General features: G+C 36.4%; 1 protein-coding gene across 4 annotated transcripts in view; it reads right to left on the reverse strand.

Annotated features, from left to right (window-relative positions):
• ssp3 (SCAPER domain-containing protein short spindle 3) overlaps positions 1-21,986 on the reverse strand; it is a 212,984-nt gene that overhangs the window by 164,085 nt on the left and 26,913 nt on the right. For 2 of the 4 annotated variants that reach the window (XM_083130790.1, XM_083130791.1), the window contains exons 6-13: positions 20,848-21,978; positions 19,822-19,947; positions 17,510-17,792; positions 12,560-13,253; positions 6,420-6,594; positions 3,957-4,089; positions 1,908-2,134; positions 717-929 (exon numbers count right to left, since the gene is read on the reverse strand). In XM_083130790.1, the coding sequence (XP_082986916.1) occupies positions 717-929; positions 1,908-2,134; positions 3,957-4,089; positions 6,420-6,594; positions 12,560-13,253; positions 17,510-17,792; positions 19,822-19,947; positions 20,848-21,978 (2,982 nt within the window). The remainder of the gene's footprint in view (positions 1-716; positions 930-1,907; positions 2,135-3,956; positions 4,090-6,419; positions 6,595-12,559; positions 13,254-17,509; positions 17,793-19,821; positions 19,948-20,847; positions 21,979-21,986) is intronic. The other 2 variants (XM_083130792.1, XM_083130793.1) reach the window with 2 other exon arrangements.

The following is a 21,986-nucleotide window of genomic DNA, read 5'->3' on the forward strand; positions in this document are numbered from 1 at the left end:
TTTCCTGAATTTTCCTTGGTCCTCTGAAAAACATAATATTGAGGTTCCATGTAGATTCTATGTTTGACCAAATTTGGCATGCCTACAGATTAGGAATGAAAACATTTTAATTAATAATAATTAGAGGCATGCATATTTTGTTTTTGACGAACACATGAAATGTGAAATAACACATTGTAATGTTAATTTTTCATGTTTGTGAAAAATTCACCCTGTTTTGTCACGAAATGATGCAAAATGTGAAATAGACTCAAACACGAAATTTAGAGTTTATTTACAGACACGATACTTTCTGAAGTTTGTGAGTGAGTTATGCAATTCATGGAAAGTTGATTAATTCTGCAGTAAATATTTGAGAAGAAAAAAATAGACCCCTTTATACAGGAATAAACTTAAAACTCTGGTTACTATATAAATTTGCTATTAGAAGAGATATGTTTGTTTTGTGTAATAAGTACAGTTTTTTAATCAAATTTAGGATTATAGTCACAATTTTAAAACAAAAATGTCATTTTATATATCACTTTTGATCTGATTTTTCACTGCTGTAACACAGAAATTCAATTTTATTTACTGCTTTTGAACCCAAAATTGGCTCTGTTTTTGTACCAAAATTTTGCTTTTTTATTTACCAAAAATATGTGTCTCTAATAATAATCAAGTACATGCTCAACACTTTTACAAGAATGCAATGTAAATAGATGACACAAACTTACCTGGCATAATGTCATGAAGTCATGTCTTTTATTCTGGGCTTCCAATTCATTGATAAAGGCAATCTCCTTCAACTTTTCTTCCTCATCATGAGCCTTCTTCACAATGCCCTGGAGATGTTTGTTCCGTTGTTCTTCAGCTCTTTTTAACTTCAATTCATACTGTTCTTTCTTCTGTCTTAAATCCAACTCTTTTGCTGCTCTAACTTCCTCGATCTGTTAACAAGACATGATATCCTTATATAACCAAATGTCATAGGAAGAACGAGGAAAAACAGCATCATTATCACACTTTTTTTTGGTATCTGCATTCTCTGGCACTACTCTAAACAACCAGAAATTATCACTTCGAGCATTATATTGCTTTCCCTATCCTTAAGTTATTTTCAGCTTCTTTACATTTGCTATTAACCATGACCACTACAGTAATTTTATTTTGACAATATCTACTTGAAACAGTTGGTAACATTAAACCATAGAAAAATCCCAATACACACCTTACATTCACCCAAATTTCCATTACCTTTTAACTATTTTTAACCACACACTAACTGAATTTAAGGTCTTGCTAAAAAAAGCTCTTTCATGCCTGTATTAAAAGCACGTTGGGACCAAAAACGTGTATTAAACTAGGTGCATGTGCTAGGAATTTTGTCCACTTCAATGATACACTATCCATTGTTATCTTTTACTTCAATGAAGACCTGATGGTTTTGTTTAATGTATCGCCTCTAAAGAGCTACTTGGAGTCAGTTAGGCATATCTCCACTTCTAATCCTTAGCAGTAAGGTGGAGTCACTTATCTCCAATTTACTGACTCTTTTTAAGAGTCAGACATATTCCTAAGAATGCATTATTTCCTCTCGCCTACAAATTTAATATAATGTAGTTACATCTCTCTGGTTCTAATATAATGAAAAATGTTACTAACATGTTATGACAAATAACCAAAAGGTGAAATTATACTGAGTAATCCAGAGGTAACAGTCAATTGCACAACACTTATAATTTAATGCATGTTATATCAGCAAAAACAGACTACTCTTCCTTCTCATGCTTTGGAGGTTATAAATATCGTAAACTACATTGTCTTATCTGTATGCAACACTTCACGAAAAACAGTAAAAAGAGCCATGAAGGGAGGGAGGAGGTGGAAACACTTGTAGTAAGAGCTTAAAACCTAAACCAACTAACCTTCTTGGATAATTCTCTCAATTTCTGTGCTTTCTCCTCTTTAAGCCTATCCCTCTTCTCCTGAGCTTTTGTTTGTTTCACTTGGTAGCGTCTCAATGTTTCAGCGAGGGTTCTCCGCCTAGAAGGTGATGACAGCTTCTGGTGTAGTTGTAAGGCACGCCCTGGATGTCTTGCTGCTAACTCCTCCAGCTGCTCTAACACATCCACCCTTTCAGCCCATGACATTCCTAAAAAGTAACATCCACAGATTATACCTGGTTTGCATTACTTTGAAAATTAAAGAAATGTTGGAGCTGAGCCAATATGAAATGTTTGCCAATAATGATCCAGGATGGACCCAGGATGGACAAAAAATTTGAAAAGAGTATTCCATGTATCAAAAAAAAAAAAGAAAAAAAAGTATATATTGATAAAAATAACAGAATTTTACACTGAATTACAGGTTTCTTATAGATATATCAAATAGCAAAATTATCAGTAAATTTACTGATAAACCAAAATGCCTCTCTGGGCCTGTATCAATGAGAGTACTAATTAAAGTGTTCAATCCATAATAAATATTCAAAATTGGTGAAAGGAACCAACCACATATCACTAGAGCCAAATATTTATGGTGAATAAAAGATCGATTTCAATACAAAAACTGGTTATGTTCCAGGATCAAAAGCTGTATATAAAATGGCATTTCAGTGGTGAAAAAAAAACAACATAAATTTGATTTTAAAACACAAAATAAACATTTCCCTTCTAATACAAGGGTCGTTCAAGGTTGACCGAGACTTTTATTCGTACGAAAAATTGGAAAACTATGTGAGTTTTTCAAAGGAATCCCCCTGAGCATCCCGGCACTGCTTGCAACATTGTGTCAGTTCCCGGAGTCCTTTGGCGTAGAAGGAAGTCGACTGCTGTCGTAGACATCTTTTGACAGTGCTTCATCTGTCATCAATTTCTTCCCTCTCATATGCATTTTAAGAGGGTCAAACAAATCTCATAATCACTGAAGGCTAAGTCTGGAGTGTAAGAAGATGGAGCAAAAAACTTTCGAAGATTCATTGCTGTCAAATTGACCATGTGGGGCCCTACATTGTCATGGTGAAAAATGGCATTTGCAGGCAACATCCCTGGTCTTTTCTTGCGAATGGCATTACGTATGGCACCCTTCATCAATGTGCAGGAATACTGGGCATTAATCATTATCCTTTCCCAAAAAAAATCCACATAAAGAACACTTTGGATGTTCCAGTTGGACAAATGCATCCATGGAGTTCATTCATCAGCAACTCGCGTTCTTCTCCAAACTTTTGACATCATTCGTACACTCTTGCCTGTGACATTGTTTGTTCCCCATACTGTGCTTGCAATCTTCTCAAAATTTCAGCTGGCTTCAGATTCTACTTCAATAGGAATTTGATCATACACTGCTGCTCCACAGCTACAGACACACTACTTCTTCCATTTTTATATCATCACTCTCCAGTTATTTACTACTTTCTTATTCACAAATGTCTCAGTCAATTCTTTAGTTATCAGAGTATAAAGTTTATTCCTATGTAAAAAGTCAATTTTTGATTCTCAAATATTTACAGCAGAATTAATCAATTTCCTGTGATTTGCATAACTCGCAGGATAATTAAGATTTCAGAAAGGGTCACGTTGGTAAATAAACTCTAAATATCATGTTTAAGAGTATACTTCTCATAATTTGGTGACAAAACATGGCAGGAAAATTCACCTCACACCTTTCAAAAACATGACAAATAAACATTACAGTGTGTTATTTTACGTTTCCATCAAAAACTAAATATACATGCATAATTACCAACAATAAATTATTAATCTCAAATATGGTGGTTAATTGATGTTGCTTACATATATAAAGAGTCATTTATACTTCATTGTTAGTATAATACTAGTAAAAGTACAAAATACCACCAATTGACATGCAATAGTAAACTCAAAGGTGTAGAGTAGCCATGAACAGCACAACAGAAAGATAATCTCATTGAAAGATGTGAAACTTATTCAAAAAGAAAAGCTCCTTCTAATTACCTGCCAACATTGGTTCATATTTTGCTTCAATTGTTGCACGATCCTCGGGAGCTTCTTGGTGACCTTCCTCCTCTTCTCCTGGGCCTACCGTTGCCTCTCCATCAGTCTCTGTTTCATCAGTCTCAGTATCCACCTTTAAAATTACAGCTCTTATCAGGATACAGCATTTTTCAATGCAAAGAAGCAAAGGAATGTTGCGTTACCGATATCAAAGTTATCAATAACAGACAAGCAAAATTAATTTAAATGACATATGTGGAAACTTGTACTTTACCTGACACACCACAATAAAAGCAAATAACTCAAGGATCCAAAATACAGAACACAATCACACTGAGTGATTGCTAGGACACTTAGTGTTAAAACCAATCAAACATTATGTAGACACCATCGAACATCCATTTCTTCCATCCTTTTCCAACTCTTTCCTCCTTGATGATGAACCTGAGGAAGGCTGAGACCTTTCTAATGTGTCTTAAGCTGTTTCTTTTAATTCACTGGCTGCAAAGTAAGTCAAATTGTCTACGTATTTTTTTTCTATTTCATTATTAAAAAATATAGTAGTCAAGCTCCAATCTCGATTATAGGTCTTTCATGGAACTATGTCAAACAAACTTATCATGCTGGAAACTGTACAATCTCGGGAAAATTTATAACATTTTGCTACACTGGAATTACGGCCATAAATTTATGGTAAATAAACAATTGGGTACAAAACCTGGACACATTTCAGAATCCAAGTGGTATATTAAATGGCATTTTGATGTTAAAATGGTGACTATAATCCTAAATGTTTGAGTTGGGATTTTAAGTCGACTTTGTGCACAGTAAGGATAATTGGGACTGGACCTACAGTTTAAAGTGGATTCCGAACCACTATGTGCCTCCACCTGGTATCGAACCTGGGACCCCTTGTTTACAAGGCGACGACGCTACCACTGCACCATCGGGGAGGTCTATAATCCGAAATGTGATTTAAAAACTATATTTATATTATGACACACAAAAAAAAATACTTCTAATAGAACATTTTTGTAGGCTATCAGAGTATTCTTGTATTTATGCTTCTCAAACTTATATAGTAGAATTAGTCAATTTTACATTTTGCATTAACTCACAGGATAATTCAAAGTTCAAAGTGTGTTTTGTCGGTAAAAAAAAATCACTTACACCTTAAAAAAAAAAAAAAACATGAAAAATTAACATTACAGCATGATGGTATTTAAGATTTTGTGTTTCCATCAAAAACGAAATATCCCTGTCTTTTGGTGTAATGTATAAGGTGGGAAAATGTAAAATCCAGGATCATAAAATTGGGGTTTCATAGTACTCATCTAGGTGAAAAGATGGCTGGATGATTTAGAAGGCCTGCAGATGATAAAGGTGAAAGAATGGAATGAGAGGATAAATAGGCAAGCAAGTAAAATTACTATGGGAGCTTTCAATCCAATGTGACAAGCAACAAGTGGCATGCAACACGGAGAGTTCACACCAATGTGACAAGCAACACAGACCCTCCCCCACCTCCAGTTTCTAAAAATGCACTCCTTATGCATGCATAACTGGCAGACCGAGTCACCATGCAGCTTGTCGTGTCACTTCAGTATAAAAGGCTGCAGTTACTTCTGTAGGTTCACTTCCAAGTGACAAGTGTTGTTTCTTGCTTGTCGGTTCAGTCTGAAAGCTTCGTTAAAGTTCCCCACACACTTGCAATGTGAGAAGAAACAGAATCTTCAATACTCCCGGACTTTTCTACACCTTGCATACATTTTGAGAGTAATGAAATAAATGAACCCTAGGTCTGGGCCAATATTGGTTTGAATTGAATCACAGATACTGCCCAATACTTTTTCCAGAATCAGTCTTTCTTACAAGGTCTGCAAAAATGCCATGCAATACTTTTGCAACATCCTGAAAATATTTTTGCACCACCATTATGGGGAGAAATATTCATCTCATGTGAAATTATGAATATTTTAAAGCAAAACTATGGTAAATTGGAGGCAAGGCAGTCTAGTTGGTAGGGTGCCTGTCTGCCATGCAGGAGACCCCAGTTCAATTCCCCAGGTGAATGATCTAAGGGTGGAAAATTTCCAGCCTTGTCCCTGCATAAAAGCAACTCTGGGTTTCACCCAGCCTCATAAAATTAGTCTCTGGAGAGGATTCCCAGGAAAATAAAGATGGCCAGAGCATGGTGCTGATCACACATAACCTCCATAAATATTAATGTGTGGAGCCCTACCTCCATATTCCCTGGGAAACTTAACTTTAACTACCTTACCATGGTAGATTGGCATGATATAAATATTCTGAACCACTTTAAATTGTCACAATTTTCAAGTATCAGCATCGGTGGGAATCAGTCAGAGTATGGGCATTGGCATCTGTATCACCTCAGCCGAAATGCACAGTTTATGTGTAACTGTCCCTCATCCCCCCCTAAAGCAGAAAAAAATATCTTACCTCAATTTCAGCCTTCTCGAGCTCTTGGTATTCCTTCTGCAACATTTCTTCTTGGGCACACAATTCATCACTCATACGAAGTTCATCGAACATACTTTCCTCCTTCAAAAGGTCATCCTCCTTCAGCAAGTCTTCGAGTTTACTACTTTCAATCTCACTTGCTGTTTTATCCCTACTAACAGATAATACATGCATACATCAATAATCAGAACTGCATAAAACATCACATGATCAATAAGCACACAAATTCATTGCAATTACAATGGGCTTCCCTGATGGAATAGCAGTAAAGTCCTCACATTGTAATCAAGGAATCACAGGTTCGACATCGGTTGGTGGCACAAAGTGGTTCGAATCCCAGTTTAAACTGTAGGTGCAATTCTGATTAGCTTATCTGTGCATAATGTGAGCTTAAAAGAACACTCAAACAAATTTATTATAAAATAAATGTGGACAAATTCTCATTTGTGGAGAGTTGGTAAATACTGTATTTACTCATGTATAATGCGCACTTTTTTCCCAAATTTTTGCACCCAAAAACATTGGTGCGTATTATGTACGAAATTTGTTTTCATGTTTACGGAACCCTATCATGTTATATATTGTTGTAAAGCTTGAATTCTGTAGTTTCTGAATATGGCAACAGTATTCCATTATGTTGGCGACACTAATGTGAATGCAGTTGAAATAAACTCATCACAAACTGAAGGAACATTCTGATTTTTGTAATACTTTGGATGAAAGAAAAGATAAGGAGAAAGAAAATAATAATTAAAATGTATTACTGGCCAAATAATATGACATATATGGAGTGTGTAAATGCCTTAATGAAAGAAATCTTGTTCTGCTAACTGCTAGTTTGACAGTCCTGAATGGGCCTCTTATAAATGTTATGTCAGTCATGGAAGAAGTATATATATTTTGAATTTTTTTTTAGAAAAAGTAAAAAGAAAATGAGCAAAACCACGCATAAAAGTTTAAGGTTTATTTTCCACGATTTTTCACTTTGTAATATAATGCCATTTCTTTAACCTGGATTATACTGCGCATTATACACGAGATAACATTTTTTGTCACTTTTCCCCATCAAAAACCTGGGTACGCATTATACACGCATAAATACGGTATTTCAAAGCACTGCAAGCAACCATTTCTTTGACTTTTCCCCAAAGAATCTACTCTGAAAGTTAAAGTCACTTGTAAATGAAGTTGGGCAATTTACTCCAAGCTGTACATGATAAATGTATCAAATATGTTCATAAGCATGGTCTCTACCATAACACAGTGGCTAATGCTGTCGCCACTTTAAACCAAGAATACAGTCCACACCAGCAAATCCATGCAAAAAAAAAAAATACTTTAACTTTTCCCAGACTTCAATAAAGATGAATGGTTTCCACTTCCTTGGATATTAAGGGCCTCCCCGATGGCGCAGTGGTAGCGTCGTCGCCTTGTAATCAAGGAGTCCCGGGTTCGATACCCGGTGGAGGCACAAGTGGTTCGGATCCCACTTTAAACTGTAGGTCCAGTCCCGATTAGCATTACTGTGCATAAAGTGGACTTAAAACAACAAATCAATCCAATCCAATCCTTGGATATTAGACACAGGATATCCACAAAATAAGTTCTGTTTACAAATATTGTCACTGCAGTACTGAGGTCACAATGGTGTGTAAATGTGCAGAGTTTGTTGGTTGTTTGGCAAGGCACAGATGGCATCTCCACACATTTTAACAGTGTTTATGTACTGTGTTCATAATATTTGAGAAAACTGAGCTCACTGCATGTGAAATGTAGTCTGTAAACCCTTCTTGAATGCAAGAAACATGAAACAAGCTGACATTTATCATCAACTTTATGCAATTCCTCAATGAAACAATTGTCTGAGGTATATGAAGATTTTGTGCAAGCAGTTGAAGACAAAATTAAAGAAAACAGACGAATCACCATTATGTCAATTTTCCTGCATATTCCACAAATTTCAAGGTCACTTTTTCTTGAAATGTTGTCTACTGAACTTCATTTTTCGTAATTGTGTACACGGTGTATGTCGAAGATGCTTATGGAAGAAAAACTGAAACAGCAGACTAGTGCGTTGACCTTTCTGACACAATATAGTGAGCAAGACGATGACGACTAGAACACCTAAATCTAAGCAACAGCCAATGGAGTGGACACACACTTCATCGCCAATGAAGACAAAATTCAAACAGATCACTTCAACTTGAAGATCACATGTACAGTGTTTTGGGAAAGAAAAATCATTCTGCTTGTATACCTCTTGCTTCAAGACTCAAAAATTAACGCAGGTGTCTACTGCTTAAGAAAACTGCCTCATGCAATTCAGGAAAAGCAACATGGGATGCTTAGCAGGGATGTTGTCATGATTCATGACAATGCCTGCCCACACACACTGCTTCAATGCAAGATCGCATTATGACATTTGACTTGGAACAATTCAATCATCCCTTTTACAGACTAGACATAGTACCAAGTGATTTTAACATGTTCCAGTATCTGATATCCTTCATTGCTGGCCAGCTGTTCCATGATGACAACAAGGTTATTAAAGAAACCATTACCAGTGGTTTGTATCACAGGCAACATCATACTATTATGAAGGGATAAAAAACTGGTGTCCTGTTACACCAAATGCCTCAACAATGGTGGTAATGTCGAAAAGTAGTGTACAATATGTACATCAAATGGTTTGTAAATACATTCCGCAAATTTAACTTTCTGGATAACCCTCGTACATATCACAACACAAATTTTACCTTGAGAGGCAGTGTTAATGTAATTGAAATAACTATTTACTACAATCTACCACTGGTTTCCAATTGTCATTTTTCTTATCTCACATTGCTCGCATCCTCAGGAAGATCATAGAAACCTCGAATATACAATGAGAATGGGCAGCCAATTCAGAAAGAGTGAAATTGTCTTAGTGTTGTACTATGCGCTCGTTAGATCGAAACTAGAATGTGTTTCTGTTGTTTGGGACCCTGCAGTCAAGAAAGAAATTGAGAAAATTCAAAATAAATTTCTGAGGTATCTGTTATTTAAAGTTGATAGTGAATATCCGAAGCTCATTGTGTCAAATGTTGAGTGTTCAGTCACTCGAGGAAAGAAGACAAATACATCGACAAACTTTCCCTTCCAAACTTGCCAATATACTCTCCAGCTCTTCCCTCACAATTAAACTTTTTTATGTTCCAAATGCTATGTTCAAACCCAGAAAAAACCTCTTTAAAATCTCGCATAGAACCAACATGGCAGAAATGGAACCCCCTGAGGAAGATGTGCAAGATATTCAACCCAGTTGCTAGTAATAATCCTAGTGTTGATCTATTCAGATTTAGAAGTCACTGTATTTATTCTCTGAACACTGTATATAACCAAGATACAATGAAGAATATTGTGAACAATGATAAACCCACCTTCAAGTGCATATTGTCTATATTTTTACTTTATTTGTTACAAAATATTGTTTCAATTTCTCTTTCTACTGTTTTTCCTCTGTATCTTTTATGCACAAAGTACTATTCAATATTCCTATTCCATTACTACTATTTAAATGCTTATAATCCTATTATCTCTGAAATATAGTCAACTCTCGATTCTACGACCCTGGGTATAACGATCCTCTCGAAGTAACGACCCTTTTCCCGGGAACAGTGAAAAATTTAGAAAAAAAGTTGAAAAATTTGGGGAAAAAAAGTTGAAAAATTGAAGGAACTCTGTCAAAAAATACGTTGTTTTTTTTCTCATTCCCTTCACGAGCGCTATACTGCTCAGAATTGGGTCTGAACTAAAAATAAACACCACCACACCATGCTTGAGTGATATCCAATAGCACTTGACCTCTGCCTTCATCTCCCTCAAACGCAGCAATGTTACCTGCACACGACGGCCGCTACCCAATGCACCAGGCTTGTTTTGCCACGCTTGCTCTTGGATACGTGGGAAGAGAAGATCGAATGTGCTTGGATGTTATTTTAAATCGACCTTGACTTTTTCCTTGTCCTAAGAGCTGCTGAAAACTCGCATGAAGGGGGGAGGGGGGGAGCATCCCGAAATGACTGCTGGACTTGCAGTCTTTGCCAGTGTGTATGGCAGGTCAAGCTCGTTCATCGATAAATACACCACCTTGAGAGATAAGATCGCAGGAATGTTCCAAAATACAGACGCGTGGCACCTGGAAGTCTGGCCCATCTGTCCACCTCTGACCTAGAATTCAGCAGGTTCCCATGAGTTCTTTGTTCCCTGTAACACTTCATAAAAAAGCGAAACTGTTAGAAATAAACAAAACCGCATAGGTCAACTAAAGATTGTCAACCTGCCTAATGCGTTGGATCCAGGTTTCCACAAAAGTTTACTTCAAACTTATGGGCATCATAACTCCCGTTTCCCACTTCATACGTGTTCCTAATTGTGTTGATGTCATAATATTTGCCAAGAAAGTGTTCTGTTGGCTGACTGACTTCTCCCTCTTTTCCTGTCAGCAAACGTAGGGAGAGGGGCAATGCCGATTGTTTCAGCCACGATTTTCTTGCTTGTGTGTGCACACGGGCAGATTACAGGCGAGGGTGGAAGTGGACCCACCCCTCTTCCTTTCCTTTGACGTCTAAAATGGGTCAACCAGTTCTGGATATATTCTTGAAAACGAACAAAAACCATAGAACAATTTTAAAAAAAAGGTGACCTCCACCTTTCCCCAGCTCATTCTCCGCCACTGGTGAGCACGGCAATGTTGATAATTGCAGAATTCAGGTCTTTTTTTTTCTGATAAGCAAAACTGTACATTTAATTCACATCCGCTTTTCTTCAGAACCATTCATGTGGGGAAAAAAAAAGAAAAAAAAATGTGCTCAATGTAGGAATGGTCGCTGAGACCGATTAAAAATACATTATTCAAGGGGAAAACTTTTGAAGGAGTGGGTGTTTGACATCGAGAATACTCCTAAATCCAACATTAAATAGTCACGTGAGAGTAAATAACGATCTACCATTTTGATATGTCAAAATGCACAGGTTTCATAAAGCTTGTTTTGAGTTCATTTTATGCTATGGGCTAATCAGGACTAAATATACAGTTTAAAGTGAAGTCCAATTCCAAACCCGAATGATTTATCGAGTGGGACACTGTTTAATGTGTCCTAGAATATGCATTGGGTACAAACAGATCACTTGCAAGTTTCCTTTTCCAGGCTGGATTACAATGCAAGTCGAGAAAGAGTTTGGACTGCTCCCCCTAGAATGGGGGGAGGGGGATGAATATGAAGTTGGTTTGAAAGAAAGAAAACATGAATTTTTTTACGATGTATTTTACACAGCCGAGCCAGAATGAAATTTACAGCCCAGTGTTTTTTTTTTTCTGGTGCCTAGAAAGTTTGTGTTGTGTGTCCCGACAGATCTTATCTTACAAGTTAATCATGTAACAGACAATGCTCTAGTAGACCCGTTAAAATCCAACATTTATTCTGCTCGATTATCTATCTCCCGACTTTTGCTGGCGCCAGTGTGACTGGTGTCAAGATTCTTCGAGTTTCGCTTGCAATAAACGACATATTGTTTTCCTTTCCTGTAGGTCTCAGTGCGAACGGGTTTCTCATGAACTAGAATTGTAAGAATTTCGTGGAAAAGCAACGACTGTGCACAATTAAGAGAAAACAACATTATTTTAAATCCTTTTTTGTGAAAAGGTTTTCATGTTCTATTTTCCTTCTCACAACAGGCATTCTGTGCATAACTGGTTGTATAACTACCAAAATAAATGGTGTCCGTTTGAGCTCCATTTAAGCTGAAAATTGGTGCAAATTCCAATAATGACCCCTTCGAAATAACGACCCTTTCTCCGGGAATTGTGAAAGGTCATTTTATCGAGAGCTGACTGTACTTAGATTCAAATATAACATTAAACAGTATTAATTCAAGCAATGTATGAAATCAGTCATGTTTATAAGTATGTTGTAGCTTGAAATGTCATCATATCTTTCACTTGATTTTATATTATTTATAGATTAATTTCTTGTGTAGACAATGCTTTAGTGAACTATGTGATTGGGTATGTGCTGTTGTGTTCAAAATAAATAAATAAATAAATAAACTTTAAGTATATAAAAGAAAGAAAGACTTACTTTTCTACTAGATTTGTTTCCTGAATGTCAGTTTGTTTTTCAACAATGTCCCTTTGAGGAACATTAACTTTATTAATAATACTTTCACTGTCTTTTTCTTTATTCAAAAGATTAGATTCCACTTTATTGGCAGACAAAGATTTCTTCTCTTTCTTATTTTTCTGCCCAATAATATCCTTCGGGGTTGCTTTTGAAGCATCCTTTGATGACATTATGTCCACATTTTCCTTTTCTGATACTTTGATACTTCTGTCCTTTTTTGATGCATTAATAGAATTCTTCACATTTACACTTGAATTTTTAGTACTCATATTGTCTTCTTTAGGCGATAGAGATTTCTTCCTGTTACGCTGATTATCTTGAGCAAGTTTAGCTTTCCCGTTCTGCTTCCTATCACTGTGTTTTATATCAGAGCCAGAGTACTTTCTCTGTCTTCTGATATGTACGTGTGACTTCTCTTCAACATCATCAAACGCAAGTGCAGGTAGCGACACGGCTGAAATGGTATGTTGGAAATGAGACTTTGTTGAACTATGAGTCGTGGTGGTTCCTCCATTACTGCCTTTCCTGTCTACTCTTAATTTTATGTTACCCGCACTTCTGGACAATGACGATCCCAAGGCTGGTACCTTATTTGCAGGTGAGGTTCTTGATCGTGATCTTCCTTTAACAGTTTCCCACCCCTGAGAATCATCTGTGAAGAAAGGAATCAAGAGAAAGTTCAGAAACAAAGACAATGTACACTGAAAAAATATAATATATTTAAAGTTAAGAAAATGCTATGCACGTACCTAATAAAATAACCTCTATTCAATATTACTGTCAACATTGAGCATAGTGTCCACAATTTCGTAAGAACAAAATTCCCAGATTTTTCCAGGTTTTACAGACCACAAACCTAAATTTTCCAGAACAAATCATTAGGTAATTTAGTGTACATGAACATGTCTGGAAAAGTCACTATAATTTAGCTAAGCACTTATACTTAGAATTCCACTCAATCAGGGTTCTCACATAAACTGTAAATGTACTTCACTTTTTCTCTCAAAGTACTCAATACACAATACATCCCTATTTGCAAATTATTTTACAACAGCCTCCTCCATTTCCCCTCATAGTAATACTCTATTTATTAACATTATTATTATTTTCTGATACAAGTAATGAAATAAATTCAAGGATAAAATAAAATAACATCTCTGTGCATATAATCGAGGACAAAGGTTAGAAGTTTTCTAAAATTTAAACAACTTTTAAAACTGTGATTAATGCTCATCAGATATTCACACTTCTGACACACAGATTTTTATAAGTGAATACAATATCAATCTGTATATATTTTTTTAAGGTCTATGTCTTCAAAGTACACCAACTAGAACTCAAGATCAGCGGACGACACTGCAAACAGGAAACATCGGTTCAACTAGTCAAGTGCCTTCAAAATAAAACACCGAAAGCCAGCCAAGCAATAGTGCAAGTTCCTGATGAGAATGATGACACTGTCCAGAGAAATTAACGAACTTAATTTTAAAAATCAGTTTTGTGAAAAAGTAAGTACTTTAAGTACAGCCTAAAAGCTGTATCCTTCTCAAAAGACTAAAAATGTTGGTTGAAACACTGGCCTCATCCCCTAACATGGATTACAGGTAGTTGAAAGATAAAAATAAGCTCTAAGAAGAATGTACTGTATTGATGAAGCAACATTAGGTACAATATAAGTCTTAGTTGTGTATTTGTAATGAAAAATACACACTTATTTCTATTAGTATTACCAGGGAACGGATTTATAGTGAAAATGTGCTAAATATGTAAATACTTATTTAGTTATATTCATCAAAATATGGAGTTAAATATGGACATAAAATTGTAAAAATTTACATAAAATACAGTCTCGGTAATATGTACAATGCCGAGACTATTGTAACTAGTACCGAGATTGTCTTCAAGAGAAACCAGAAGCGAATCCCGTACGTGTGGCACAAAATAGTTGCTTCTTGCGCTAATGTCGGGCACTCAAGATGGGATTAGAAATGGGCTACTCCACTTCTGACTCTTTTCCAACATTGCCAAAATAACGTTTGTAACAACCAGGAGCCAATGCTTGAGCCCTCATTCTCTATTGTTGACAACAATTGTACTCGTAAATAAAAAGGAATTTCACGTGTTTTAAAATATTGAATTTGAATTTGAATTTTTGGGTACGTCAGCACTTAAAGGTTATTTTACACCCGTCACGTTATATGGGGTACAGCCCCTTACCATAACTAAAATAGCATAATTGCAGTGTCGTGTTACTAAAATATTAAAATCTTCTGACTTTCATTAAAAGCTGGGGCTGTAAAGGGGCACTCAGCACACAAAAGGACAAAAAAAACAGGACAACACACACAAAATTATACTGGCCATAATGCCAGTCGCCAGAGCCTCGTTCGTCTGCAAATGCAGTCCAGGGTGTACTACGTGGAAGTGAGGTTGACTTTTGGGCACCTATGTGGAAGGTCACCCCTTACACAATAGTAAAAGCAAGCAGTTGGGAGGTGTAAAATCGAAAATATATATTATTGGTCAGATGACAGAAAACTTGTAATGAATGCAATTGGAGGGTATAAAAAAGGTCTTAAACTTTCGTTTGTTCAATGTCGCTTTGGACTTTGTCAATTATTCGCAAGAAATTCACCTAACTCTTTCGGTCACATGGGGAAATGTAGTTATTGAGCAAATATGGAGTATATGTTATGAAATGTTCTGAAATATGGAAAGAATATGTAAAAATAACTAAAATATGTAAAATATGAGCCAAAAGCTAATATATGTACGAATATGGAAAATAAAAACGTGATTCTTTCGAGTTTACATGCCATGATGTTCAAAGATAATTCAAAATATAGTTGATTTCAGCTTCATACATGAATATGTATTTACATATAAATCTGCTCCCTGATTATTACTATGACCATTCAAAGGATTTTTTTCCAGGAAGAATCAAGCAGAGCATATTTTTGAAAATGGTGCTTCAGTCCCTTATAGTAATTAATTCAACATATTGCTATTAAAATAAAATTACTTACATAAAATGTCATTTTTGCCTGCCATTCACTTTCCAGAACATGGAAGCGTATGATTATTACAATATAGATTCAACAAAACCTTGAGTTTTTCATCAGCAACAGGGTTTTTGAAAATATATCTTATTTTCAAGAGCTGCACAGAATTATAAATTGTGAAAAAGTATTACAACTCCTCACACAGCAATCTGGAGACTTCATCTCTTGTCTAGAATCGTAATAGTTTCTTGCATGGCTGATTATTTTCAGAAAACAGTAAATTCAATCTCCACAAAGTTTCCAGTGGGTGTTTGAAATACTTCTACTTTATTCTTCAAAGGCTTGCTTCTTTAAGAAAAATTGGATTATATGTTTCAGGGAACCATAACTAAAGAGCTTATAATGTGGGAAAATATGTAATCCACGAAACTTTTCTACTTTTTTATTTCGTTTAACCCAAAAGGTATTAAACAGAACATTAAAATGGCTATTCTGGTACAATAATATTGAGAAATGAATATGTACATTAATGAAAAATGGACATTTTGTGGACCTCTTTAGATAGCTAGACTCGAAGAAACTATCAGTGGTGGACATCAGTGATTAAGTTTTTTTAAACATATTTGAGCATACTAATATCAGTGGTATCAGCTACTTAATTCAGACTTAAAGCACAAACACTGATACATTTCAGTTTTCACAAAATACTATCATCAGACCAAAGTAAGTGTATCCTTATTTATTTGTAATAATATTATTTTGTCAACACAAAAACGTTGAGTAAAAATTTAACTTAACCACTGGAATTTTAAAGTCATGTCCCATTCATTTTCAAATTGGTAACAGAGAAGGATTGACCAACATCAAGAAAATTGTTCAAGCAATATAACAGTTGGGCTGAAAAGTTCGTAGGCTAACATAGTAAAAAATATTTTTTTGACAAAATTCGATTTTATTATTCAATATAGTTGCCTTCGAGGGCGATACAACGATTACAGCGGTCATACAATTTTTCGATGCCATTTTTATAGTACGATTTCTCTTTAGCCTCAAAATAGGCCTCAGTTTCGGCGATTACCTCTTCATCAGTGCTAAATTTCTTTCCAGCGAGCATTCTTTTAAGGTCTGCAAACAGGAAAAAGTCACTGGGGGCCAGATCTGGAGAATATGGTGGATGGGGAAGCAATTCGTAGTCTAATTCATATAATTTTGCCATCGTTTTCATTGCTTTGTGACACGGTGCATTGTCGATTGTGAGCACGCGCGGCACCCATTTTGCACACAGCTTTCGCATGTTCAAATATTCATGCACAATATGTCCAACACGTTCCTTTGATATTTTTAAAGTCTCAGCTATCTCGATCAACTTCACTTTACGATCATTTAAAATTATTTTGTGGACTTTTTTGATGTTTTCGTCGGTAACAGTCTCTTTGGGGCATCCACTGCGTGCATCGTCTTCGATGCTCATTTCGCCTCGTTTAAATTTAGCAAACCACTTCTCAACGGTTGATTTTCCTGGTGCAGAGTCCGAATAATGTTTATCAAGCCAAGCCTTGGCTTCAACAGTATTTTTTTTCGCCAAAAAGCAATGCTTTATTAACACACGAAATTCTTTTTTCTCCATTTTTTCACAATAACAAAAGCTGCTTCACTCACAATGCTATATCTCACGAACTAATTATCCGGCAGCTGTGAAATTTATACACGTATCTTTTGAAGGTTAGTACTAAGTAAAAATCACATGGATTTAATTCTAGTAACGCCATCTATGAGTCAGCCTACGAACTTTTCAGCCCAACTGTTATGAGGGACAGATGCTAGTTTGGACAATTTATAAGATAAATCCTCTGGTTCTAAATTCAAGCCTAAGTTGTCATTTACCAAACATTCTTTACACACTTACCATCCTCCTTATTCACAGCTGGTTTTGGCATGTCAACTTGCGCCACCACCACTGGCTGCTTTTCAGTAACTGGTGCTGGTGTCGGCAAGTTTGCTTTGGGCTTCTCACTTTCTTGTGTGCTGACGGCTGTTGGGCTGCTTCCTTTCAGCTTATCAGCCCAGCTCTTACCTCCAGACGAAGCAGTGCTGTTCAGAGACGAGTTCGAAGCACTCAGCACATCTGGCTTGCCTTGAGATTCTGGAGCATCATCAGCATGAGGAGGCGTGTGTACCCTGCTATGAGACTATAAAAAAGGGAAAAAATTATTCTACTATCCAGCGGTGAATTAAAATAATGCATTAATACCAGAGTTTCTAAAGAGAAAAAATATTACACTAGAACCTCTGTTCCACTCATGCCTTTTGTCCCAATAATATGAGACACGTGGGAGAAAGCAGTACCCATATGATGATAAAAAAAGAACAAAAGAAGTTAGTTAAACAAAACTTTCTTTCTCTGCAAGTACATGTCTTGTGCTATTTTTCCGCACTGGCACTGAGGGACTTATCATACTTGGAGATAAGTTCTTGTATGACCACATCATACACTTCTACCTTATCGCCAATCCAGCAACAGTGAGACGATGGTATAGGAAGTTCAAGGTGGGACGGGCTGACGTCAATGATGAAGAATGCACTTGCCAGCTGTCTGTTGATACAGAGGAATTGCTGCATAATGTGCATGATCAGCATGTCATCACTGACGAACTTCTGGTACATTTTTCACATGTGTTGTGATCCATAATGCACAACTTTGTCAATTACCATGGGTGCATATGTAGAAAAATACAGTATATAGCCAAAGTCACCAGATACCCAGTGCTGTTCATTCCTAAGACACCAGGCAGGTAGCTAATAAGATGTTGGACTTACCTTCGCTATTATTGCAGCATTTACTCTTTGGAGCAGGCTTTCCACTAAGTGCTGGTATATTGCTGGTGAATTTTTTTCCCATTCGTCCTGTAGCCTCATGAATAGTTCTTGGGTGCTTTTGGTCGAGTGGGTCTGGCATGCAACCGACGCTCCAATTCATCCCAAAGATGTTTTGTGGGGTTCCAGTTGGGGCTTTGAGTGGGCCAGCTAAGCACATCCACCCGATTGTTCTCGAAACATGACGCAATGGACCCTGCTTTATGAACAGGAGCATTACCGTGCTGATAGAGGAAAAGGCTCATTCCAAACTGTTGCCACACTGTGGGCACCAATTCTATTGTCTAAAATGTCCTCATAAACACCACTCTTCATGTTGCCATTGGCCAAAACTAACGGCCCGAGCCCAAACGAGGAAAGAAACAGCCCCAGACCATGACACTACCACCACGTTCACTTGGGTGTCCAGTGACTTTTGGCTATATAGTGTAGCATGAAGTATGAACTTTCAGGGTAAGAAGGTTTTGTTTCAACGAACTTCTTTTGTTCTTCTTTATTATCAAATGGGTACTATTTTCTGTCAGTGGCTCGTAGATCCTTGAAACAACATTAATAATGTAATATTTGTCTTGATATTGCATCCATGTCCGTATACTAAAAGTGACTGGTAGAAAAATTCTAGTAATAGTTGTGTAATTCATGCTGATATTTTCCTGATTTTTTTTGAACTGCGACATATAATGTTTGAAATGAATGAATATAAACAATAAACATACTTCCGGTATAGTTTCAAAGCCTAACAATGTGAAAATTTCACATTAGGTCAATTTACACAATGACCATAACTTTCAATATTACTTGGCAATGAATTTCTAGTCTAAAGATTTGGACCTGAAGAATAGAGATACTTGATTTTGCTGTTATTTGGGTACGTATGACTTGACGACAACAAAATTGTCCCTATTTTTAAAAAAAACAAAAAAACAATCATATTCATTACACTATTGTAAAGAGCAAATATGAAACTTGAGAAGAAATGCATACACAGCAACTTGTCTAAGAATAATTAAAATAACCCCAAAACAAAAAACAAAAAAGGAAAGAACTTTCTGCACATTTCAGTCAAACAAAGGCATGCAGTTTCACAAACAAAAATACCTACTAACAGGAAAAGAAATTGTGCACAACATGTGATTCTATCTAACCACAAAAGAAATAAGAGTAAACCTTATTACTGAATCTCATCACTCGCTATTTAAAAACAGTTTTAAAGAATCTAAAAATAAAAGCTATAGCACAATAAATAAGGAAAAAGTAAGAGTTGTGCACCTCTGTTTTTAACCTTACTATACAAAAGAAGTAAATGTATTCCATTCAGGAGCACTATCTGGTCAAGCAGAATACCTGCACATATATCATGGAGGCCTGCTTTTCCTCGATAATGCCTTGTGTTTTAACACCCCTTCCTGTTACCCCACAGAGGTTAGGTCTACTGGGCAGTGTGTTCATGGAACTACAGTTCAGCCGTGTCTGTCAAAGTGAGAAAAGAAAACAAGAATGAGTGCTATAGGGGTAGGAAAGGAAGCGGAAAAAGTAAAAGACGAGAATCAGGGTGTGTATTTATATACAACGTTAAACAATATATATAATGAAAATAACCTCCACATATTCTAATTACTTGGCTATAGAAACAGTAATCATAGAAGAATCTTAGTTCTACAGAATGAGTAAGTTTCTTAAATTACAGTTAAGAATTTCTTTTAAAAAAAATGCCATAATAGTCAGTTCCAATACTAAAATGTTTCAGAAACATCTACTTATTATCTAGTGAGAAATAGATGCCACTAAGTACCAGTACTGATTTAATAAAAGTGCAAAAAAGCAACGACCTACCAGATAATCAATTCAATCCCCATGAAAGTAACAGGTCTCTGTAATATACTTAGAAGCTTTTGATTTTAAATATTTACAAATTGATAATCCTCAAGCAAAGCACCACGGTTATGCTGATATTGTACTCAATAAAAATACATGAAAACTGAGCAAAACATTTTGAACACCTTTCAAGGCAAACTGTACACAGCTGCAATTTGCATTTTCAATATTTCAAGAAAGGGGACAGTACATATTTACAATTTCAGATATATCAGAAGTCAGATTTTTTGCCAACATTTAAATTACTAATAGGTGAAACCAATGCAATAATATGGAAAGGTAAAGAATAACAAGCCAAGAAAAGAAAAGGCCCATGTAAAAGCTCAAAGTTTCTAACTGTGCAAGACAGTAGCAGAAGTAAGTAAGCTTACACTAATCACAGATGAAATTTTCCACCCTGTTAATGATACAGATATTAAAACAACTTACTCGTTTCACTGTTGACATAAAATACACACAATTTTTATTATACAAGTAGAACTCCTCATCACGTACCTGCCTAACTGCCAATGCAGGTCGCTGAGATCTTGGAGATGAATCTACAGGAATTCTGCGAATACCTCTTCCAGCTTCCATCGGCTTAGTGTCACCAGTCCTGCATCTAAATATCCTGGGGTTCGCTTGCAATATAGGTTTTGCTGGGGCAGGTTTTGTCTCCAGGGTAGCCCTTGGAGTGTATAATCGGGAAACTGTGGCATATGCAGGTCTTGGAGGGACCGTAGAGTGTGCCCGTGGTGATGAAATTGTTGATGATGTTTTCACAGCCGTACGGGTGGGTTGTGTTGCAATGGTTTTATTCTGAGAGGTACTACTAGAAACTGGTTTATTTATAGTTGAAGCAGCATTTGGAGTTTCGGGTGGTGGCAGTTGCTCTTCATTAGGCCCAATTTCCCGAATTTCTTTCCCTTCTGGTAAGTCGTCGGTTTGAGATGCCTGGCTAATCATTACTTTCTGATCTTCTTCTTCGCAAATGCTTTCGTCATTCTGAACATCTTCAGTGCTTGTCTGAACATCTTGTGTCGTTGAATGTGCCGGCTTGTTGGCATCTAATACAGCACTTTCGACAGGCAGTGAATTATTGTCACTTAAATTCGGACTGGGAGAAACTGTGTGCTCTGACTCCTTAGATCCTGCAGCTTTGCAGGTATTTTCTGCAACTTCTGGCTTCCCGTTTAGTTGTAGCATTTCCGATTTTTCAAGTACTTGTGAAGAACTTTCGATATTCGTGTGTTCGACCTCAATGCCTGAAGGTTGCTGCTTTTCTATTACTTCAGGTACAACAGAAGTGGCTTCACCATCATGCACAACTTCTCTGTCCTCACTACCATTTTTACTCATGCAATCAGGTTCCTCCTCAATTCTATTATCCTCTTTAATATCTGTGTTCCTCAGAGGGAATGATTCAATTGCAATCGAGTTCGCATTGTCTTGTACATTCACTTCCTTTAACTCTGGAGGAAACTTGTTTGACTGTTGCTCACAGGATCCATTTTCACATAATTCATTTAATGCGATACCCTCTTTTGCTTCTTGTAAAGTTGAATTCTTTGCTGAAATAAAATCCAGCTGTCTTTTAACAGGTCCTTTGACGCCAAGCTTCTTCTCAACAGCATGTGGGTGCTGAACCTGAAATT

This window comes from Lepisma saccharinum, chromosome 11 (assembly GCF_977018435.1).
Source record: "Lepisma saccharinum chromosome 11, izLepSacc3.1, whole genome shotgun sequence".
NCBI lineage: Eukaryota > Metazoa > Arthropoda > Insecta > Zygentoma > Lepismatidae > Lepisma > Lepisma saccharinum.